We start from the raw sequence: 19,314 nt of genomic DNA on the forward strand, positions 1-19,314 counted from the left end.
GTAATTTATAAATATGTTAAACTGCATGGTGTCTGTAGATTACAGTGTTAGAAAACATGCTTCTCAGACATTTTTTCCCTTGTCCATTCACATTGGAAGGAATTCCGTTCTCTGTGGACAAGACAACATGTAAAATGTTCAGGCACTGAAGATTAACGCAAAATGTTATTTACTCCGGGGTGTTAACTAGGCGACTTCGGTCAGACTACTTGTCTGTCTCCTTGAAAGTGTTAGTTCTTTACCGTGACATGCCTTTCAACATTTCCCACAGTAGATGATAGTTTATTACCTACCGGCATACTCAACATATCTCCCCCTTGGCGAAACCTGACACAGCTGGTAGGCTTTCGGGTTTTTAAGAACCCGCCTCAAAGTGACTACCAACAACTCTGTGATTGGTCAGACGCGCTACGTCTTGCCTAAACGTGCATGCTCATTGGCTCATTCACTTGTCAGTCAAATATACCACAACAGGTACAGTAGAGCGCGACACAAATGAGCCACGTTGACAGAGTACAGATTTCAGGTGTTTCTGTTAAAAGGTTGCTTTATTTGTCGGTCTGTCGGTCAACTTCGCGGCGACTTCAGGATATATTTGTAAGTGTACCTACTGTATAACAATATGGCTGCTGCCCACGTGTATTCATACATGTCGTTCGCTTCGCTTAATACGGAAGTAGGGGTTTGTTTACTACTACAGCACAACGTACGTGGCTGCCAGAAGGATATAAGCTGCACACCATTTGTTAGACCTTGTCGTTATCACCTGTCTATGTTGAGAGATAATGAATTCATCCTTGATAAAGTTTTGCTCTGAACACACACAGGTATAATGAGTGTGGGTTTCATTGGAGCAGGCCAGCTGACCCACGCTCTGGTCAGAGGCTTCTCAGCTGCAGGTGAGTTTTAAATATACTTTACCATGTTTGTATTTTAAAGATTGCACTTGTGTTGTTAGTGTATGTTGATTGCAATCAGACACTGAAATGATTTTTGGACATTTTGTCCACTTTAAGGCGTGATTGCCACCCACAGAATCACAGCCAGTTCCCCAGACACAGATCTCCCCACAGTACAGGGACTAAGGGTAGGTAGACAATTAGGAATCAATACTTTGGTAAATCAACAATTCTGTTCATTTATGCATATAATTGTGTGTTTTTGAGATAGAAAACATTCCTTTACTTGTATTTTATACTGTCCAACAAAGTAGAAACGTGTATTTTCTTTTACAGAAATTGGGTGTCAATTTCACAACAAGCAACAAAGAGACAGTGAGCAAGAGCGATGTTCTCTTCCTGGCCGTGAAGCCCCACATCATCCCTTTTGTACTGGATGAGATAGGACCAGACATTGAAGATCGTCATCTTATTGTGTCCTGTGCGGCAGGTGTCACCATCAGCTCTATAGAGAAGGCAAGTCAAAGCCATCTGCATCCACGTGGTACAAACTGTAAATAGTCAAACTTGACATAATTTACAAAATATATATTATGTATATTCACTCAATATTTAGTCATTATACATATAAAACATATCTTGGATAATGACCATTATTGCATGTAAAAATATTACTTATATGAAGATAAAGGTGATGTGGTTTGTATACAGCATGCACCTGAAAAAGTCAAATAACTATGTACTTTACAGCTATAGTATACTATAGATGATGGCTAAAGCTTGTAAAATGTTGGTTATTTCGTTTTTTTTACCACAAGGCTCTCCCTGTATTTCTGCTCTCATACGCTGCAGACCCTCAGGCAACACAATCACATGCTGTAACATGACAGTAGTTATCTGCTTGAACCCTAAACACCCATGCCTGCAAGCCTTTGTGTGCTGAATTCTGAATTATTGCTCTGATCTGATTTTGTTGAAAGGCTGTTCACATTGGTTTTTTGTAAACATAACCAATTAGAGTCAGAGCAGAGGCTGGTGGAATTGTGACGTAATCAGTTTAATTGAAACCGATTGACAGATCTGTCATTACCACTACCTCTGCAAAAGACTTGCCAACAAAAGAATGGTGACAAAAGTTGATCTAAAGTAAAATAAAAGTCTCATGAGTTCCCACATAGATTGTCAGACTGAGGTTGCTTTGCAAAATATCAGACCTGTATCTAATTTAGGACCACATATAATCATCTGCATTGTGCATAGCCAAAGATATGTTGTCTTTAAAATGATATTACATGGCAGAACAAAGCAAATGAAATGTCAACTACTTTGATTGACTATTAACATTTAGTTACTTTTACTAAGAGGAGTGCAAATGATCCTATCAGCCCCATTTTCCCTATATTTTCAGGACAATTTATTCAGTACATTGTTTTCCCCTACAGAAGCTGCAGCTGTATCGTGCTTTTCCCAAGGTAATGCGGTGCATGACAAACACTCCGGTGGTGGTGCGTGAGGGGGCCACCGTGTACGCCACAGGCACCCATGCAAAAGTAGAGGATGGACAGCTTCTGGAGCTGTTGATGGCCAGTGTAGGATACTGCACTGAGGTAGAGGAGGACCTGATCGATGCCGTCACCGGTCTCAGCGGCAGTGGTCCTGCTTACGTGAGTCATTTATATAATGTTCAGCGTGTTTTTCAATGTTGCTTGATCATTTGTAATTATGAGAAGTTTAACAACTATGCAACTTGCAGGCATTTACGGCTGTAGATGCTCTTGCTGATGGTGGAGTGAAAATGGGCCTTCCCAGGAGACTGGCTATACGCCTCGGAGCCCAAGCCTTGCTGGTATTACTTTTATTTATCTTTTAACAAATGTATGTGTTACATGTACGCTTTCTTGTATGGTATTTGGTTCCTTTTAGAATGTTACTATTGGGGTGGTTTAAATTATGTTTTCCAAGCTTTGCTGTGATGTATTCATATAAAAATGTCTCCGTCTTAATTCACTCTGGTACATTTTCAGTTTAATTGTATTGGTACAATCTATAAATCAAGATTCAGCTTTGACAGGTGTCGACCTCAGTCTGTCTCGGTTGGCTATGGACACAGTATGAATATATAAGTTGGATATGACATCAATGGTGTGTTAGTCTAATGTGCATCTTGTTGTGTTTCTTTCAAGGGGGCTGCTAAAATGCTGTTAGACTCAGATCAACACCCTGGCCAGCTCAAGGACAATGTGTGTTCACCAGGGGGCGCCACCATCCACGCCCTGCACGTCATGGAGAGTGGTGGCTTCCGCAGCCTCCTCATCAACGCTGTAGAGGCTTCCTGTGTTAGGACTAGGTAAGTTGATAAGGAAAGAGGGAGACAAACAAAATAACAAATCATATTTCCTGTCACAGGGATACAGAACAAATGCTTTTAAGTTAATTGTCATATTCAAATGACCAAAGGGTGATATATTCATTTTGAAGTTTATAACTTAGACAGTAGATGGAGCTATATTAAGCATTAAATAATGTTATGGCGAGAGTTTGTCCTTTTCATAGTTACCTAGTGATGAGATTATTATTAGGCTACTATACTATGATTTGCTAAATATGTATGTTTCTTACAATGTTTTAAATATATTGTCTTTTCCTGCCCTTCTCTAAAAGGGAACTTCAGTTTTTGGCCGACCAAGAGAAAATCTCCTCAGCTGCCATTAAGAAGACAACTCTGGACCAAGTGTTGCAGCAGCCAGGATTGATTCCAGAGGGTGTCGGAGTAAAATCTCATGGGATCAGTATGTTCCACAGCAGTAAGCCCAGGACCAGAAAGAAGTGATTTATTGTCAAGTTTTGAAACAGTACATTTGATATGCTCTGCATTTTATGCTGTGAATTAACCACTACTGGCAGATGTTGTGGGAACAAAAGATAACCTTTGGGTTATGTTTTTATAATAAAACATCAATATTTGGGATGATGCTGTAAAAACTGTGTAAGCTATATTTCTTTCTCTAATTAAATAATGTTCCTTTGTCAGGCGTGGAGACTAGCCTATAATAACGGTTGCAATATCTGTTGTTACTATGGCTTGAACAAATTCAGTCAGGCGTTGCTGGTGTTAGTTGGCCAAGTTAGTTTGACTAAATAACTGTCTTTCAGTGGTATGCAGTAAATCAGTGAGCCCTTATTCCCTGAAAGTGCAATTACAAATACACGTGTATTTATGCAATCTCACAATTACTTGTTACTTAAAAAATGTAAATTGCATATATTATGATGAAATGAAACTGTGAGGTTGTATGGTTTTATTAATAAAAAACAAAAACAAATAGTAATTGTGTGGTTATTTGAGTGACATTGGCTAGTGTTAGATACAGTGAATGCCAATAGTTTTTACCAGTCAACATACAGTCATTAGAAGCTCCTATGTACCAAAAGGTGGTATATTTTTGGTTAAAATGTGTTCTTCTTGTGCGGAAAGAAGATCCTTCATGAATGAAGGCACGTGACCAAACACGATGACGTCTGGCTTCAATACAAGAGAAAGGAATCAACAAGGAGAGCACGAGCTGGCATTTGGAAGCGCTGCCGCTTCTGTCAGTGAACCCGACATTGATTTAACTGTCTCTAATGTTTGCTCACCGCCGTGACGGTGTAAGAAGAGGACCCTGACGGAAACAACTTAAGAAAGCGTCATTTTTAAGTCAGGTGGGTCTGTAAACCAAACAGAGTCGGTGTTGTTATGCTGAGTGTGCATGCCTTCGCCTTGCCGCTGACAAGCTGGCCGCGGCTAGCTGTAGGGTTAGCATACCTAGCTTCTTCTATCTCTCCTGGTCAAGTTTGCCCGATTCATTCCAGCCTTGGTTTTTCAAAATACGAGCGCCCGTACTATTCAAGAGGTTTAACACACGTGTTCTCACAATTGTTGGCTTTATTTTGAAAGCTACAACCGGAAGCGTGTGTGTAGCTGATGGGAACTGAACGGTTCGGGCTCCTACTATGCTGAGATGGCAGCTCGTAATCTGTTTTACACACATGAGCAGCGAATAAAACATGTCAAAAATATTTTCTTTTTTATATAGAGTTACGGCCGGCTGTTTGGAGGTAAAACGGTGATTTTGCCGGTTGTTGAATGGCTCGTGGTGCTGTGTTGCTACTGTTATAGTAGGAAGGCTGAGCACGGGGATTTCCTCGCCTGCTTGTTTTGTAGGCGGGGAGTTGTTGCCACTTTCACAAGCAGGCGTAGAGAGGTTGCAGACAGTCGTGGAATGTCAAAAACTGTGCAACTAGGTTTCCTTTGTGATAAACAGTTTGGTGTCCACTGTATCACAGCGCTTCTTGCTGGTTTGTCAACTCATGCGCTTCTCGCTGTTCAAACCTGCTGCTTCATCACCTCGTTGTGAAGAGGAGCGAGAGCCAGCCGAGGCAGCGGGTTAGCCGGATCAGGTTGGTGTTCAATATTTCTCCTCATGTTATTCCTGTCAAACGTGAATGTAATTGACAAATATGTGCATTGTGGTGTGCTTTTGTGCAGCTTTTGAAATGCTTGCATGTTTAAATATTCTAGGAAATGCTTCCAAACCATCGTTTCCGATTGAATTGGTTCACCTGAAGTGACAATTCATTAAACCACTGGTTAAATTGTAACAATGGCAGTGGCAAACCCGCCGTCCTTGGCTTTATTACCACAGCCAGGCAGTTAACCACATTAATGCTTTAATGTCTAAGGCAACAAACAAGCAGCGGTATTCTTTTATCGTGCTGAATCATCATATTGATGTATTTAGACGTTCTCAGAATCCACCCCGAAATATGGCACCACCGGACAAAGGTCTGCTCGGTGGATAAGGGTCGATGTTTATCACCAAGCCGCCGTTATTAAAGAGATGGATCGAAAGGGTGCTGATCTGTCGTGCAAGTCAGTCATCAAGCCATGAGCATCAAGTGATGACCATCATGCATTTATCAATAGCCTCATCTACATTCAGTTCAGAATGTGCATTTTATTGCAGTGCTGTCATGATGTACTTCAACAAGCCAGGGTGCGAGTACATTTATATTAAGTGCTTAGATGTCAACTGCGATGTCAAATCCATCTAAAAAATGCATGATAAGCAATATATTATGCCTGTGTTGTTATAATGGAGTCCCGCAATAAGTGACTGTTTAATTTGGGTCGTGTAATAATGGGATGTATGGGAAGTTTATAAAAGAACACCTAATGTAGGCAGTATTAAAAATAAAATGCTGGTAGAAATCATTGTGTGGGTCGTGTGCTTTTTTATTTTTGTTATTGAATAGTTGAATTACCGGGTGCCAGCTTGCTTGTGATATTATTCAACGCAATATAACACTTAATTCCTTTTATTTTTGGTTGGCAGATGCTCTTGTTTCCCTGTGTGTGACATGATGAAATGTGCTGCCTATTAGAGTGCACGCTTATGGAGGGCAGGTGATGAATTATCCATGGCGAATCTCTGTGCAATTGGAAAAGTCACCTTGGAAACTGTTGAGCATATATAGGCAGGGCTAAACAGATAGAAGTTGCCCATTCTTGCTCAGATATCCAACTTGTTTCATCATCTCTGTTCATGCGAGCAGGGCATTGAAGTGTGCTTAGCAGACAGGCCAGTCCAACATCGGAAGCTTGGCTTTGCAATAAAGCGTAATGCCTGCCTCTGCCTCTCTCTACAGGTAACAGGAACAGATGAGGGCCCATATAAGAGCCCGATGGGGCTGACAATGCTGTGAGGATGGAGGCAGGGAGTGGTGGAGATCAGCTCTGAGATTTATCGCCACTTGCATTGAGGTAGCCATGATAAAATAAGGCTGGGTACCACAGAGGTGAACCGAGTGCACAACTCATATCCAGTGGCGTTGCTCAGACTGGGCAGGCGGTGGAGGGTGGAAGGGGATATTTGAGGTTGATGAAACACAAGGCAAGACTTTGCACAGAACACTGGCCACCAGCATCTCTGTATGGCCAACACAGCTGTGCCTTGGGAGCAGTTACGCCTATCCAGGACAATTAATAGCCTCCAGAAAGAAACACAAATGTGGGATTTGTCCACAAAAGCACTGCTTAAGCTGCACGGGGAAATGGGAATGCCTGGAAGCAAGGGAGAAAAAGATCAATATAGTTTTTCTTTCCCCCCTTTTTTGCAATAGGGAGGGAGTGTTGGTGATGAAACCTCTTGCAAGTGTAGTGCGGATTATGATTGCTTAGCATTGCGATATGCCCGCTCCACTTCTCAAAGTAATACTTTCATCCAGACAGAGTAGCAAGTGTGTTTGATGATTTTCTGTTTGGAACTTGAGTTAGACTTGGCATGTTCATTACTGCTCTCTGTGTGTTCATTATTTAGATTAGCCAATATTGGACAGAAAAGCATAAGCGTGGAACTGGCTGCTGTTTCTCATGTAACCTACTTTTATCTCGGCTGATTAATGTTTGAGGCATATCAGTGGTGAACTGACATTAAAAACAAGTGATTTAACTATACATATATTTGTGTAAGGGGCTATGTCAAAAAGAAAACGAGCCAGGGAAGAAGTTGTCAGGTTTCATGCCTTTCTGAGACTTTTGGGAGAATGTTCTGATATGTTCTCGGCTGGATATGTATACGATTTTCTAAGGAGGTTAAAGATAGCAAGACCTTGTTCTAAGATAAGCAGTGTATAACCCACATTGGAAAGGAGCTCACGCAGATCATTAGACTAACATCAGTACTGTCTGTTTTGGTAAAAATGTAACAGATCATTTGATTAAAAAATGCTATACTTGCAAAAGGACACAGACACATTGGCATCATTCAAATGTTATAAATGAGGTATTTATTTAAACAACATTTTTAAAAAAAATACAAAAGGGAAGGGACACAAATGATGTCAATAAGAATGTCCCTGTGTAATGTCTATCGCTGAATACAACATACAGTTATTTACATATTTATTCAGTTATTAACGATTTGTCTGAAGCTCCACAGATGGAGCAGGTTGGGGTTCAGTTTCTTGCTCAGGAAAAGATATTTCAGAATCATCTGTTGCGAGCAAACTGGGTGCTTTGGGGATCAAACTGTTGACATAACTCAAAACAAAACAACAAAAAAAACCTTCCTCTTTCTAACTCTTGATATTTGTCATTTGTTCCAGTACTCTTAGTTTGAGTTCAAGCTAAAATATGTGAGGAGCTAACAGTAGCATTACATCGACAATCTTTTATAGTTATAATTATTAGTACTGATGCATGATTAGTAAGTCAGATTGCATTCTAGAGCGATGTCATTGTAAATGATTACATTTTATTTTTTGGAGTGTGTGGCTTCATCAAATATCCTGTCGTCAGACCTCATCCATCACAAGCCGTAATTTGAACTGAGCGGTGAGGATGTTATTAATAGAAATTAGCATCTTTGGTATTTCCAGGTAATAACTTTAGCTAAGTGACTGCATTTGAATCCAAGCACTCCACAGGAATGAAAGATGATTTATTTGTTATTCTTTTTGTTTGTCTTTTACACTGTGATGCCGCTAAGCTCTGTTGGCTTGATGGCCTTATCACAGAATTGTTTTGAATTTAAGAGAATCCAGCTAAAATCCTAGCTGTTCAGTGGTACCAGTCATCAGCGGGAATCATTTAGATTTGACTTTAAGTAGCATTAAAATGTTGAACTGCTCTAGTGTAGTCTCTGAGTGCTGCAAAGACTGCCTGTTTGCTGTTAGCTCATTGCAAAATGCATTTAATATGTATGCAGCTAGTGTAGTAAAGCTCCTGGATATTTTGCCAATGTGTGGGCTGCCTGCAACCCTTACTTCCTCTGCCAGTGCAAGGCCGAAGTATCAAGAGCTATTCTCTTCCTGTTTAATCAAGTCCTCCAGGCAGATAGTGGGAGGCCAATGAAGTCTCTTCTCCTGTCATACAGCTTGTACTAACAGAGCGGCTCGGAGAGTAAACAGCAACTAGTGGGCTTGGAAATAGATTATGCATGTATCGAAAACATTGGTTAATGCAGACCAGTCTAACCCGAGTCATTTTAAATAAGCTTCACATTATCGGTGACTTCAGAACATACAAAATCCCTTGAGGTGCTGTGATTCATCTTTTCACTTTAAACCACATGAACTGCATGCAAATTCCAGACATGCATGCACCAACTGCTCTTGTGCACGGTAGAACATACTAGCCTCCATATGGGAGTTTTTCAGAGCCAGCGTTTATCATAGGACATCATGTTATGGTGTATGAATGTGGAATATGGTGCACATATTTACAGATATCTCACTTTCTCGGCTTTCCTCGTCTGATGTTTGTCTCCATCGGACAACTACAGATACTTTATACTTTGTGGTTAATATCAAAGAGAGCAATAATGACAAATATCTTTGAAGTTAAGCGGACACCTGACATCAGATTTGGAACATGTTTGACAAGATAATTATCAGCCTAAAACTATTTGCACAAAAAAAGGAAACATTTTTGGATGGTTGAACAATTTAGCATGTTGGCGTTTTTGTTGTAAGAAAGCTATTACAGTAGGGTTGTTTACTTCTTTACATTGACTGATCACAAAACAAATATTTAAAACGTTAACAAAACCTTTACCCTGATCTTCGTTACAATTAGAAACAGGTCTAGGTTAATGGGCTAATAATACGTTCAATCATAAGCAGCCATTTCATTTGTCTCTCGTTGTATTATTCAGCAGGTACAGTCTGCATTTTTCAAATCTTCATTTATGGGGTTATTAATCCCTTTGTTTCAGAACACACTTTTCTCTTGCAATTTTAGTGTGTTTTGATAAAAATATAACATTCAGCATCTCTCTTGGCACCTAGCATGACGTTACTTTTGCAGGTGAGAACAATATCCGGAAAATATTCAGACTGTTGCTACCAACCACTTTACCCTTCCAATTATAGCCACACTGTATTTGTTCTAAAGGACCAGTCCTTCAAAAAGGAGCATAAGATTTGAGCTAACTGCTATTTTAGTGATGCGCCGATCCTCCACTGGTCAAAACGATTGGCTTAGTATTTCCTCTCTACTACAAGCGTATCACATTTCCCTCTGAAAGCTGCTGAATGATTTCCCCTCTCCCTCTTTTTGTCACTCTTATTTCACGCTCTGAATACTTAGCAGTTAATAGCTTCCCTCCCCTCTTCCCATCGTACCTTTCTCTCACACAGACACCCTCACACACTGTGTTTTTCCCCACACACAACTTTACACCAGTCTTCCCGTAACTCTTCCAGAGCTATCAGAGGAGTCTGAGTTTTAATTTGCGGTTAAATGGCGCCCAACACATGCAGCTTGCTTGATAATTGACTTCACTCAGCTGAAGGGAGGAATGATTAGATCTGAATATCTAGACCATCTTCTCCACTCTGAATTACAAAGGAAGGAGTAAAAGGAGAGGCTCCGATCAGGCATGAAGTGTGAAAATGCATTAAACAGATATATCCTGAAAGAACAAGTGAACAAATAATCTAAAAGTCTAAATAAATTAGCCAAAGCATGATGGGAACGTCCTTGGGAACATTTCTTTTATTTTTCATGCACTTACCCCCTCATGTGCTTGTCAGTATTTGCGTGGTTATCATCATTCCTGTGGAAAGTCCATGATAATGGAGCGGGAAGGCTACATCCATTATTGATCAGAGAAACTGAATAGGTGATCATTCTGATTCCACATCCAGCTCTCTTCGTGTGTGTTTTGTTAATCCTCTTAGATGTTAGCAAAGACACATCATTATAAACATCATCTAAGGCCTAATTTACATCTGGGCCGAAGCGTGTGACTGTACAGATCTTTACAAGTCTGGACCGGTCATGTCAGAGGAGATACTTTGGGAGTGAAATGCATTATCTGGTGCGATGATATCCACAGAACTGAGTTTCCATTGTCGGATAGCGCCTCTGTTGTCCTGAAAACAAGCTTTCATCAGCATGCACCTCCACTGGCGAGTTTTATTCACTTCATTAGCAAGCTGCCAGTGCCAAGTCCTCAGACGCTTCTTTTCAAGAATCAATCATGACAACTTAAATGTATATGTGCTTGTGTGTCTTTGGTAATCTGTTCGTGGGTGTGTGGATACATGTGCATGTGATTAGTTACGTGATATGCAATCCACTGTCATGTCTCAGTGAAGCCTGCGCCCCCCGTTAGTCCTCCCCAGCTGTGTTTAGTATTCACAGTGCAGGCGCTGTCGTAATCTGGATTCTGAGGCAGGTTGCTGGGGGTTTTTTGTTTGCTCTTATGGCCCTGATAATCTTGTTACACCGCTGTCAAGTGGAGCAGGCTCTCCCGGCAGCCCTGAACCACCATCAGTGCCACCTCCAGTACCAGAAATCAAACCCCCTCCCCCCCTCATCACCCCCCAACCAGCCTACCGCCATTTTGAGACAGCCGTTGATGGAAGAGCCTTGGATGTATCCTTGAAGAATCACCTCCTGAGCATCTTTATTCAGCCTCCCGCCCCCGCCCCCGTCTCCCACCCCCACCTTAGGCGGCGGAACGACAGTGATAAATATTCATCAGGGGACTCATGCTGTAGCCTCGGTTCCCCCTCAACAAAGGGTCCCCTAGCTAATGGTGTCCATCCTTGGCAGCCCCCCTGGAGAGATCCTGTGGAGGGGATGAGATCATTAAAGCATGACACGGGCTCAAGGCCGGACCTATCATGTCACATCAGCATTTATCCAACCAGAGCCACCCCCCACCCACCCCCTTAAGTCTCAACCTAAGCCGACCCCACCTTCGCTCGCTGCCCTCTATAGATTTAGATGAACACAGACAGCTTTTGAAGGTTGGCCGGGTTGCTCTCGTCGTGTTAGTTCAACTTCACAACTTCCTAATTGGCACCTTGGTTTTGGTCCTTGCTGAGATCAGTGTTTTTTTTTTTTTTTACCTCAACTTGTTCTTCTCAAGCTCCTCCAAATATGTCGAGCGTGCATTTTTTTTCACAAGGCTGTTTGCTCTCTCTTTCTTTCTTCTCACCCTCTCTTTCAGTCTCACTCTTTCTCTGTCCTTCTCTCTCTCTCTCTCTCTCTCTCACATCCCCTCCTTCTCTTTCTCTGGGTGACCACACTCAGCGATTTCTATTTCCTGTGGGTGTGATGTCTCTCCTCCACAAGCAATCAGCTCTGATTTGTCAGCGTTCTTCCAGGCGATTCATAGAAATTCAGCAAGCACCTACAAAAGACGTCTGTGTCCCCGCTCCCTACCTCTACTGCCCCTGTGCTCCAAGCTGCAGCTCCTGCCTCACGCACCCTTTGCCAGACACACAGTCACAAAAGACCTGAAATCATTTATAAAAGGAAACATGTGTGGAAGGAAGTAGAGTGTGTCCTTTAATTGCCACAATTAAGAGAGTGAACTTGTCAAATGAAGGGCATTCTGTGCAATCAAATTTAAGGCTGGGAAATATGGATTATAACTACTATCACAATATATTTGACCAAAGACCTCAATATCAATATTGCTACGATATTGTAGGGTTGACCTTTTTCTGGTGCTTTAATAAAATATTTACACACAAGAGCTTTCAATACTAAGGTATAGATATAATACATCAATAATAGAAATTAGAAAATGTACTTTACTGTAAAATGACGCTGCCTTTACGAGGAAAAGACAACACATATGCCATATAAGAAAATGACGATAACCAAACGCAACATCTAGTCTGAAATCACTGTATCATTTTTTAATTGATATATCACCCAGCCCTAAATCAGACAAGTGCTCATTGTGAAATTCCTCTCTTGCGGTTTTCTTTTTTTTGGTGTTTTTTTCTCATCCCAATGTGTTTGTGTGAGTCTGCCTCTTTGTCTCAGTGAGGTATGACATGCCCGATAGTGGAAGGGAGCAGCTGTGCGTTGGACCTTGTCTGTGTTGTGCTGCCATGCCCTGTCATTGGTAGCCGTCTGTCGGCGGCAGCCTGAGCTGGAGGGTTGCAGCCGGGCTCAATCATTCCACAGTGTCATATGGCGAGCTTTCAGCCATGCCAAGCCATGCCAAGCCATGCCTACTACGTTACCCTACACAGCTGTGGGACAGAATAGCCTCTTCAACCTGGACAATGTGCCATCTCTCTGCAATTTCAAGATTGCAAGTGTTTTTTGAACAATGTAGCATCTTGGCAGCTGAGGGGAAAATGATAGGCTTATATGAAATTTGGAAGAAGCAGCCTTTTTTTTTCTACTCTCATCCCGGTAGCTATTAGTGGAGTACTTTCCTGTCTATTTGTCCATTATCTGTGCATCATCAGGCAGACCATTATCCCATTATGTTTTGCATCTGTGGTCCAAATGCTTACTGGAAATGAGTCACCACAAAGGCCGGTGAAAGGTAGGTGTTACTATCAGTCAGCTATTCATAGCCAGCCCCACATGGATGAAAGTATCCCATTTAAAAAGTCCTCCGCAGAACGCAAAAGGCTTTTTTCCTGTGGGCATTTGCATCACAAGCAAACATTGCAGTTTTATGAGGCGCCAGAGGACTTTTTGAAGCGAAAGCATCAAGAATGCGAGTCACAATCTGACCTCATGTTATGTCCCCAGCCTGTGTGATAGTGTCGTATTCAGGTCGTTTTTAACAAGCGTCTGTCTCTGCCTGTTTGGCTCAGGTGACCGGTCCACCTGTAGCACCCTTTTGTTGCCATGGAAATATCCTGGCCGTCTTAGTGCACTTTTAGAGCTACGACTCTTCTCTTTCTTCTCTTCTCTGCATACACATGAACACTATCTTAGTGACACAAGCACACACTCTTTTCAAGATGTTTTCCGTTGTTTTCTGTTTCGATGCTAAAAGGTTGTAAAGGCCCACATGCATTTGTTTATGTGCCTAGTACAAACACACACTGCTGGGCTGAGCAAATCAGCTTACAGAGGCAATGTGCTGCCTGGGCTGACTGTGGTGGGTGCCGGTGTCGCTGACACAGCATTTTATGTGTGTAGTGTAAAGCACCCTGGGCCATAACTGTGTGTGTTTGTGTGTGTGTGCGCAGACTTATCCTGTGGCAGAGCGCACACAGTGGAAGGCCCCCCCGCCTTCTGTCCGTCTTAATACCAGCAGGTTAGATTTCTGGTGTGCGCAGCTTTTCTTGGTGTTCCCTCAGTACAGACATGACACAATACACTGCAGTGCAGCCCTGTTGTTCTGCATGGTAACCAAGGCTCAGCAGCATATTCCCTTTTCATTGATTTATGGGATTATTGTCGCACACTAGCCAAATGTAGACAGGTATGAGTGTATAGCTGCTACAGTAGATGAAAGCTTGCCTTGTGTCCCTCTGTGCTTTATATTAGCTGAGCTAAACGGTAAAGTAGAAAGGCTGAATGCTTTGTTTTAATCCATCCACATCCTCTGCTGTTTCTGCTCTGAGAGGCTGCACTTAACAGAAGTGACTTCTCTTGAGTTTTGTTTTTTCAAGAAAAACAGAAAAGGTGAATTGCTGCCAGACAACTAAATGTTATCCTCCTCCTGACTCGCCACGCTGCTGGTTGAGTGCAGCGCAGTACTGAAGTGAGAGACCTGTGGTGGATTGGGAAATGCATACCACCAAGGTATTTGTTCATAGTGACAGGTGCAGTAATGGTCCACTCACTGAACGGACTTGGCATCACTTGAAAGGAAGTCCTTGACCCACTTTGTGCTTTGTGTTTTCAAAGGAGTTTGTCATGCTGTAGCCTCATTGTCTGAAAACACATTTGTGTGCATTTCACAGAAATCTCCCTTCGAGGTCATTCTCTTGTGATCGTTTTCTATATGCTGATATTGACTTTGCTTCCTTACAGACAAACCAGCAGTACAGGTGGACGCGGCTCTCGGGGCATGACTACCACAAATAAGGGAAACAAGGCCTTGAAGGTAAAAATCGCTTGACACCAAATTAAAACAATGAAATGCAAATATTAAAACTAACGCTAACTAATCCCCGTCGGCAGGTGAAGCGGGAGCCAGGGGAAAATGGCACCACCCTGACAGACGACGAGCTGGTGACCATGTCCGTGCGGGAGCTTAACGCGCACCTACGGGGCCTGACGAAAGATGAAATCCTTCAGCTGAAGCAGCGGCGGCGCACCCTGAAGAACCGGGGCTACGCTGCCAGCTGCAGGGTGAAGAGGGTCACCCAGAAAGAGGAGCTGGAGAAGCAAAAGGGTCTGCTGCAACAGGAAGTGGACAAGCTTGCCTCAGAGAACGCCAGCATGAAGGTGGAGCTGGATGCTCTGCGTTCAAAGTATGAGGCCCTCCAGAGCTTTGCTAGGACTGTGACCCGCAACCCTGTCACCTCAGCCAGGGGGCCCATGGCCTCGGTCATAGGGCCCCTCATCCCTGGTAAAGTAGCTGCCACCAGCGTCATCACCATCATCAAATCCAAAACACAGGCTAGGTCGTAGTAGCAGAAAGGGCGGGAGGAAGATTTTAAAACTAGTCAGTGCATTGTAACATGCCGCAGGATTACCTGTCTGTTTTAACCCTTGGCACTAACACTAACAATATGCTTCCCAAATTCACTCTGAAAGTATGACTCAGCAGTCTGCTCCTGTCAGCAGATATATTGTGCTTCAGAGTGACACAATCAAATTGTACGATTTAGGAAGAATGGAGACACGAGATATTTAATTCAAAAAGCAGATTGTGGTTACAAAAACTCAGTAATATTGGTTGGAAGAGGTACAAAGTCGATTGATCAAATTTAGACTGTTACTACATTTTGTATTTATAAGGTACTGCAAGTTTATTTAAGGCTGAGCTCTAAAGATGTTTCCGTCCTAAGAATTGGCCTTTTTAGAGTCTCACAACCAGTACAAATATATTGTTTAACTAACCCCTTGCCTGTTATTATGCACTGACTTACAGTTGGTTAAAAAAACAATCGGTTACAAACTATTAGTGTGGATGCTACAGGTGTCTACATAACAGCCTGACTAACCCAAACTAGTAAATAAGTCAAAATTGTGATTTTGTCGCTCGTCTGTCAACAATATAAGCACGAAATAATGCTCCCAAATCTAGCATTCATTTCTGTTTATCTGTGACGGGCTTTAATGAACTTGTCATTATCAGTATGACTGGTAGATGCAATAATATATGTATGCACTGAAAATACAAAGAGGTCTTGCATATTTATGGTTTAGGAGAAACGTTTAGAAATGATCAGCAGTTCTTATTGTTCCAGAGCCGAGTGCCATTCCAATATGACAAGATTCTTCTTCAATATCTGAAAACATGAATGTTATAACAGTAATATCCTCGTGTTTTGTGGAAAACAGTGAAATCCACGAACATTTTGAAACATCATTTTTGCTCATAGAGAGAATATGTTCAAGTTGTTTTGTTTTGAAAGATATATATTGCATTTCTTTTGTAATTACTTGTTAACAGGGCTGTGAGATCTTTCCAAGAGAAAATCTTTACACAAGCTTTACTGTTTGAATTGTTAAGGTGTAGAAAACTTTGTCTAATGTTGAGTTCTTGGTTTTTATTACTAGGTAGATTACCTTCCATCGTTTCTAGAAATACAGATACAGAAAACATTAAAAAAAAAAAATTCCTGTGACATCTTTTTTGCAATTGTACCGAAAGTGGCTTACTATTGAAGTCTGATAGCTTTTTTCTAGTGACTAGGCGCGTACTGTGGGGTAGCGCGTGATGTGATGTGTAAGTGACAAGTTGGCAGTGTCGTTCACTGTATAGATGTCAATGCTGTGCTATTTAAAACAAATCTGTAGAGCTAAACTAGGTGGTGTAAACAAGGTCAATTGTCTTTGTGCGTATTGGCATCTGTGATATCCTCCGCTTCCTTGGTGTTAGTTACAAATCATATTGTCATTAGAAGTTTACCACATTGAGCCATTTAAGACAGAATTGGGTGAAAAGGCATTATTGACTTTTTACTTTAAGCTTAACGTGATACTGTCATTGCAGAATCTGAATTATGGTCGCCCCTGGTGATGGATGCCCTCTAAAAACATCCTCTGTAACATGTGGAGAAGATTTTATGATCGTATCCATTCTAAATTGGTTTGAATTAGATTGTCGGGATATAAATAATAACCCTTTTAAATGAAGCTTTTTAAAGTCTAAATGAAATGTGAAGTCAACAGTGTTGTTCCCCTCCACTTGTTAGACTATATTGATAAGGTTGCATCATTGAACTTAAACCTCCAAATGGTGCAGCATTACTTTTGTGAATTTACCCACCGGATTTTCCGATTAAAAGCGCTAGCTAGGGTTTGACTGAGGGTTTGTATGCACTAAGCTCCTGCTTGTTTTGCTCAGGACAAAACAGGTCACTCTAAAAAATGAACAAACTATTCTAGAAGAGATGTAGGGGATGGCAGCTCTGTTCATTTTTTCCCGCCCTTATTTTTATGTCATAAAGGGCTTCAATCCACACTCAGAAAGACACACAGCAAGACCACGTAGAATTACAATCATCAACTGCTGCCAGCAGCGCTCCTATTGTGCCAAGTGTCGCATCACTCTCCTCTGAAAAGGAATTTAACAGTGGAGTTAAACGAAAGTAGTAGAAACGTGAACAGTATGCACTTCATGGGGATCTCACTCTCACGCTGGTCAGAATGTCTTACAGTGTCGGCGAGGTGTTAATCTGCAGTCACTCAAAAACTACGCCTCAGCAAAACTCCTGGGTGCTGGTTCTACTGTCTGTGTGCAAGTATCCTATCCTCAAAACGCTTAGCTCTCTACATTGACTGGTTAACTGTGGGAAAATATATATCTGACTCTTGACATAGCCCAGTATCGATGTTGGCGTCCTTATTGCTGTGGCAGTCTTGTGGAGTGAATCTTTTTCGTGTCAAGTGTCTTTTAAGGTGTTCTAGCAACGCCGTCGACCAATCTCAATCTCCGCTAGAGATGACGACTCTCTTTCTCACACATACAGGTGTATAGTATGTAGCTACAGTAGGTAATAAAGACCATTGTGAAAAAGTGACCCTTAATATGCAACTCAGTGGAAAGGTGTGAAAGAGTAGATGTAAGAATAATCAATATTGTCAAAGTGACTATGGTCTGTTATTTAATAATTCTTGCTGTTTTGTAGTTTTTTTTGTAAAATGTGTTTTTTATTTCGCCCTCAGACTTTTGAAATGGAAGAGCAATTGGCCCTTGTTTATAGTAGCTAACATTAAACAGTGTTTTAAAGGAATCGTGGGACCTTACTCACTCATTTCTCTGGTCTAAAAGTATCTGATTTACAGGATCCATGAATTGGACTTGAATATCTGACTGAAAGCTATTATATATTAATGTTTGTACACTGAGTGAAATGGTTGTTACAATAGATTCTGTCACAAGGGCCTCTTGCAATATCGTATTTTCTTTGGTATGCGTGTGTGCGTGTGTGTTTTGTACATTTGAGGTTCCTCTGCTGCTACACCAGTCATTAATGCTCGTTGTTTGCTGTAGCATCATCCACAGCATTTCTGTTCTCATTATGTGTTGGGTGTGTTTTTTTAATTGATCTTAACACTGTAATTTGTTCTGCAGATTTAATTTTTAATTGGTTATGGCTTTTTTTCTTCTATTTTTTGTTTTGTTTTTACAAGCAACAAGGTAGAGAGGAAAAATAACAGCACTTGTGTTGCAGATGAATTTAATAGCTCTTACCACATTGGCTTTTTTCATGAAATTATGCTTTGAAAACAGCCGACTGTGCAGGTTTCTTGCTCTTACTCCCTGGAGTAGGACTGTGTTTCAAAGGTATAAGGATCTGACTAAAGCGTGTAATGCAAAGTAAATTATCTGTCTTTGTTATTTTTCTGTATGGGTTGTAATAAAATATTGCAGTACTTTGTATGAAAACAGACAATAGTTAATTGTAACTATTTATAAATTAAATTATTGTACTTTTTGCAATCTGTAGATAAGTATTCATATATACAGTAACAACTGTGGATTTAAACGTGATTCTGAGGTGTCTAAGTTATTGATGTATATATTGTATGTTTGTTGATACAGCTTACTTTATTTTCTATAAGACCAATAAAATGTTTTGGAAAATGATTGTATGCCCTACTACTTTGTCTTTTGAGGCTTTTAAACACTGTTGAAATGGGGTTTTATCATATTCTGTGGCGTCATTGACCCAGTTTGAAACCAGTAAAAATAAACTAGTGGGGAAGGCTCTCTGCCGTCCAGGGTGGGTTTTAGAAGACAGCGATCATTTAGATGGCACGATTTCTTTTTCTGTGATCCAAAAAAAGCCATTGGGCGACCCACTTTGGCTAACCTCAGTGGACGTATTTTTGGCCCGACACGAGTAAAACATTAGAGTCATGAAGGATGTCTAGGTGTGCTTGTCCTAGATTAGGAGGAGTAGTGAGTTAGTCATCTGTGCTCCCTGTGGGCCTCCTAAACCCCCTCTGTCTCCTTGCACCTCATCAAACATCAGC

The 19,314-nt window shown here is 41.3% G+C and overlaps 2 protein-coding genes across 3 annotated transcripts; both read left to right on the forward strand.

The window, feature by feature from the left end:
* Positions 1-470: 470 nt before the first annotated feature.
* Positions 471-4,224, forward strand: pycr1a (pyrroline-5-carboxylate reductase 1a). The gene is made up of 8 exons (XM_034144183.1): positions 471-597; positions 828-899; positions 1,017-1,087; positions 1,236-1,415; positions 2,342-2,563; positions 2,653-2,745; positions 3,083-3,246; positions 3,561-4,224. The coding sequence occupies exons 2-8, from the start codon at positions 833-835 to the stop codon at positions 3,727-3,729; spliced, it is 966 nt and encodes a 321-aa protein (XP_034000074.1). The 5' UTR covers positions 471-597; positions 828-832; the 3' UTR covers positions 3,730-4,224.
* A 224-nt stretch (positions 4,225-4,448) lies between these two features.
* Positions 4,449-18,925, forward strand: LOC117492170 (transcription factor MafG). 2 transcript variants are annotated; one of them, XM_034142287.1, is made up of 3 exons: positions 4,449-4,601; positions 14,692-14,764; positions 14,842-18,925. In XM_034142287.1, exons 2-3 carry the CDS (start codon positions 14,729-14,731, stop codon positions 15,292-15,294), a joined length of 489 nt encoding a protein of 162 aa, XP_033998178.1. In that variant the 5' UTR covers positions 4,449-4,601; positions 14,692-14,728; the 3' UTR covers positions 15,295-18,925. The 2 variants fall into 2 exon arrangements, with proteins under 2 accessions (XP_033998178.1, XP_033998179.1); XM_034142288.1 differs by lacking the exon at positions 4,449-4,601 and adding an exon at positions 4,774-5,339.
* Positions 18,926-19,314: the final 389 nt, after the last annotated feature.

The sequence above is a fragment of the Trematomus bernacchii genome, unplaced genomic scaffold (genome assembly GCF_902827165.1).
Source record: "Trematomus bernacchii unplaced genomic scaffold, fTreBer1.1, whole genome shotgun sequence".
NCBI classification, from domain to species: domain Eukaryota; kingdom Metazoa; phylum Chordata; class Actinopteri; order Perciformes; family Nototheniidae; genus Trematomus; species Trematomus bernacchii.